General features: G+C 38.6%; 1 protein-coding gene across 3 annotated transcripts in view; it reads right to left on the reverse strand.

The window, feature by feature from the left end:
• The window catches only part of LOC105483329 (fidgetin, microtubule severing factor), a 140,882-nt gene that overhangs the window by 8,715 nt on the left and 127,167 nt on the right, over positions 1–5,000 (reverse strand). For all 3 annotated transcript variants that reach the window (XM_011744159.3, XM_071072863.1, XM_011744158.3), the window contains one exon: positions 1–5,000. This exon is cut by the window's left edge and continues 8,715 nt beyond it; it is cut by the window's right edge and continues 1,257 nt beyond it. In XM_011744159.3, the coding sequence (XP_011742461.2) occupies positions 4,003–5,000 (998 nt within the window). In that variant the 3' untranslated portion in view covers positions 1–4,002.

The raw sequence follows: 5,000 nt of genomic DNA on the forward strand, positions 1-5,000 counted from the left end.
CACATACACACATACAAACACACACACTAATTTTATATTTATATATATATATTAGAACTTTACTTTAGTGGCCTCAATAGTTCAACAAACTGCGTCCCTTTCACTTTGCAAAATACAGATTCAATGTTCATGCTACCCAATTCTTGCTAAGAAACATGAGAATGGGATTACAGAAGTCTCTTTCTGCTTGGAGTTGGATACATTTTTAGAGAAAGAAATTCTAAATGTCTCTAAAAACATATTTTCCAACCCACAAATATATTTAAATTTACAAAGACCTATTATAGGAACTAATTTGGATTTTTTTTTTTGGATGTGTTCTTTTGAAAACTGCATAGCCAAGTACTATGCAACCCATGTAAATTGACCTTGCTATTTTACATAGCATAGCCTCTGGATAGCTTTTATCACTTGCCCAGATGGTGTTTGGCCTATGTATTTTAGTGGAATGGTTTATTTTCTCCTTGATAGGTTTCAAATGCACAAGAAAACATTATACCCGTCTATCTGCATTTGAGTAGAATACAAACTGACTAATAGATAAACATTCCGTGTGAAAGTAAATAGCCTTAAAGTATACTGCCTTCACATTCCATTGATCAGCTCAGTCAGCAAAGTTTTTCATATTGTCACTAATGTTCTAAATATTTGGGAGAGAAGCATGCCAGAAGTGTAGAGTATTTCCATTTGTGTCACATATAAGGTCATTATGAACTACCTCTTGAATTTCTATTGATCCCAATACTGAAGCGGTTTCCTTCACTTCCTTTTTGTCCCTGTTGGAAATGTTACTGCAGTTGGAAAGAAGGGAATTACAGTCTGTAAAGTGGAATGGCTCAATCTCTTAGCCAGACAGTGAGGGATTTGGACTGGCTCATTACCTTACCTTCATTAATAGCCTTCTCCAAATTCTTAGGAGTCAAAAAGAGGCCAAGAGTATGAAGCCCGAATACTCAGTTGTACTATCACCAACTGTACACATTCACTTCCAAGGATGTGGTACCCCACCCCCACTCCAAGTCCCAGAACGGATGGTCAGAATAGAGCTCATTATTAAGCTAGTTTATAGAAGAGCTCATAATGCTTCCATGCAGAATCAAAGAATCACAGGAGAGCACTATCTACTCAAAGGTCAGCCATATCTCCTCCAGCAGATCTTCATTTCTTCAACATGCCCAATTTCCTAAGAGATCAAATCTTGGATTTCGTGAGGCTAAATGAAAACCACATATGACTTCAGCTTCTGCCTAAATACATGGATTTTTGACCACTCGTATCTCAAATTAATTTTTAAGTCACTCAGAGCTCTAATTTTTAAGTCATTTAAAGCTAAAAGCCAAGATGTATGACTTCAATTTATTTTCAGTTTTATAAATGAGTGTAAAACACAATAGTGCAGTCACATATTTGGTATTAAATCTTAGTAGCCACAAAAAATGTGGGTCAATATTGGATTTTCCAAAGTTGTCTAAATAAGACTGGGTTTGTCAAAACTTGCCAGACGCTTTCAAGTGAACACAGCATGTTGGCGGAAATGAAATGCAATGTCTAAAAGTCAGAAAATAGGTCAGCACTGTGCAAAAGTAAACTTGTCAGTGAGATCAATATGAACCTACAAGTTAATGTGGATATTAGAATTTCCTTACAAGGGATGCGCAGGGTAGACCCAGAACACGATTGTAGCATTTATTCACTTGTGAAAAGCAGAGGGCGTATTTAAGTATTATTTTTTGTATCCTTAATGAAAGGCACTGCTTTTTAATACGGAATATTTATATTTAAGCACAGTTTTAATTGACAGAATGTCATAGTAAATTAAATTCTGGTTCAACTGCTCAGTTTTTAGCAACTTAAAAAATAAAAAAGGGGAGTAAAGATCAAGTATCATAAAATTTCAGAAACAAGAAATCCCTCATTAGCTTTCTCTATGTTAAGTGTTTCAGAGAATAGGACATTGTGGATAAGAGCAGTAAAAACTTTTGTTAAGGAAAAACAAAAACAAAAACAAAAACAAAACAGAAAGACCTTTCTTGGGGCTTCTCATTGCATTTATTTAAATTTTTAAAAAAATGTACATCACTTATTTATTGAATACATAAAATGCCAGTGCTTTGCAACAGTTTTGTTACTGCATCTCTAAACTAAAAAAAGAAAAGGGGAAAAAACCCAGGAAAATACATTCAAAAGGCCAGGCTGTTCTGCTTATGCATGGGCAGTGGCTGTGGAAAGCTACAGCCTGCACTGTGACTGTTCAGAAGCATTGCCAAACATCAGCCCACTATCAACGAAAGGTTGGACATAAAGCATTAAAGGATACAAAGAACAACTTGACAGAGAGCAGGAGAGAAACAGGAAATTAAGAAAAATGCCACTTATGTCATGGGTGGGGGTGGGGCTGGTAGACTGAAGTGGAAGTAAGCATAAATGCTGATGTTTTTGTAAACTAGATTTATGGTGAAAGACGGAAGAACACAAAGGAACATGTTTGGCAAGCTACATTGCAGTGTGTGTGTCCACTTCCAATTTTCTACTTTACTTTCCAAGAGAAATGCAACAAAACTGAGGTAGAAATAAAGCAGGAGCACTACAGCCCAGATTTCAAAATGAGAAGCAAAACTGCACTGACAAGAGTGGAGTCAAAAAGAAGGGGAGGAGATGGAGAGGTTCTTTGTGGATATATATATATATATATATATATATATATATATATATATATACACGTATGTATGTAAGTTGGTTGGTTGGTTTTTGTTTCTATTTATTTGTGTGTTTGTTTTGGTTGCTATCCTCTGCATTCTATCAAATAGCACGGCAAGTCTATAAGCTAGATTAGTGAATAGAATGACACCATTCCCAGCAGTTTTAAGAGAGAACTTGCAAACTACCACCACCATCACCACCACTACCACCTATGCAACAAAAAGGCAGTCATAGTTTTTAGGTACTGTGACTTTCAGGGTCCTAAACAGGTCTTGTGGCTGACAGGTCTAGACACTAACACAAACTGAGTAAGTAGCTTTCAATTAACCAGTGTACCTTTTAAGAACATTTTCACTTAATTATCAAGGAGCAATGTACTAAGAACTCTTGCAGTTATTGACATAAAGAATTATTCTGCTCTGGTTAATTCCCCATAATTAGTAAAAGAACTTAAAAAAATCCTTCCATTTCTACTTTAAACTGTAAATATTCAGTTGTATCACACTTCAGTATTTTTCTGGATACATTCAAAGTAATTTTCCTTGCTATTTTCCAATCGTTGAGGTAAACATACATTTTAATATAAAGTAACATTGAAGCCTATCCTATTACTCTCAGCAGTACATAGTGCTTTCAACACATTCCTTTGAGGTACTGTACAAATCACAATCACTTTCCTGAGTTTTTGCAGACAAGAACATTAAAAGAAATGAACTGCAGAAATTAAGGTCCAGATTACCGTTACCCTGTTTTACCTGTTCTTAGCTTAATACTGCAGAACAGACAGGATTGAGGAATACTGTTGCTCTTAAAATGGCAAAAATCTGGTTTTCTGTCATAACACAACTGTTCATCTCTTTAGTCCAATAAGGTTTGAAGTTAAAGCTCTTTATATTAGCACATGCCACCAATGTAATTGTGAGGCAAACAAAAAAATAAAGCACCACTCCAGGCACTTGACAGCAACTAAATCTCGAGAACAGCAGAATGGAATCAACACACGAGGTTCATGTCCTTCTGAAATCAACACACTTGCACCTTGCTCCTTGGTGAGTGTTGTCTAGCTTGAACAGAACTGAGCATCCACATAACTTTCTGTCATCTGGGGCTTTCAAATCAGAAGCTCTCATTTGATGCACTTTTCCTCCAAATCTACCCTGACTCTAAAGATGCAACTTAATCGTCATCTTCCCCAGTACCCTTTGCAATTTAAACACTACTGGAAAGGGGCTCTATTCCCTATGTAGCAGGTTTTATGTGTGTGTGCCAACATTCATTACATTTTTTTTCCTAAAGAACTTATCACTGACTGCAACCAAACATTTTGTTCCATTCAACATACATATCAAGCTCCTTTTGAGATATGCTAGGCTGAATCTTGCAGAAAGCATTTTCAAAGTCTTGATATGTAACGGGCCTCAACTGGCTGGGCATAATGGCTGAAAGGTCTGCGGCTGGCATGGCATGGAGGGGGCCCACCACTGCTTCCTGACACAAATGAGCCACGTCTAGTCCAGAAAAGCCTTCTGTGCGCTGGACAAGCAGTGCAAACTCCTTGTCATTGAGACAGTAATTGTGCTGTGAGAGCAGTTGTACTATTATCTGGTGCCTCGCTGTGCTGTCAGGAAGTGGGATTAAAAGTCGTTTCATGAAGTACCTCCGAAGGGATTCATCTATTTCTTCTGGTTTACTGGTGGCACAAATTACTACGATTTGGTCCTCAGCCGAAATTAGTACAGTGTCCAGTTGCATCAGAAATTCGGTTCTCATCCGACTCACTGGACTGTGTTCCTCATTCACTTGAGAGGAGAGAAGCATGTCAATGTCACTAACAAAAATCACCGAGGGCTGGCGACACCTGGCCACAAGAAAAGAGGCATGGATAATTTTCTCTGCTTCTCCTAACCACTTGGCGACTAGTCCAGAACCGGCAATTTTGAAAAATGTGGCCCCCAGCTGACTAGCGATGCATCTGCCCAATAATGTTTTGCCTGTCCCCCGAGGTCCAAATAAAAGGATGCTCCGAGGTAAGGCCGTCAGTCCACTGAATGCGTCTGATCTCAACACTGGCCATAAAACCTCCTCTTTAATGACAGCCTTCACCAGGTCGAGACCAGCAATGTCATTCCAGTCCACTGGAGGTCCTTGGGTGATAATCTCATTGGTTACCAGGTCGATGAGGTGCGTGTCAGTATTCTTCAGTTGCTCGTCCACAGAGTGGTTGGATGAGGTAGCTGCACGGAGTCCAGGGCCTTGCATTGGGTGAGAGAGGAGCTGCCTGTGCTCGTCCCCATGCTCAC

This window comes from Macaca nemestrina, chromosome 11, assembly GCF_043159975.1.
Source record: "Macaca nemestrina isolate mMacNem1 chromosome 11, mMacNem.hap1, whole genome shotgun sequence".
Lineage (NCBI taxonomy): Eukaryota > Metazoa > Chordata > Mammalia > Primates > Cercopithecidae > Macaca > Macaca nemestrina.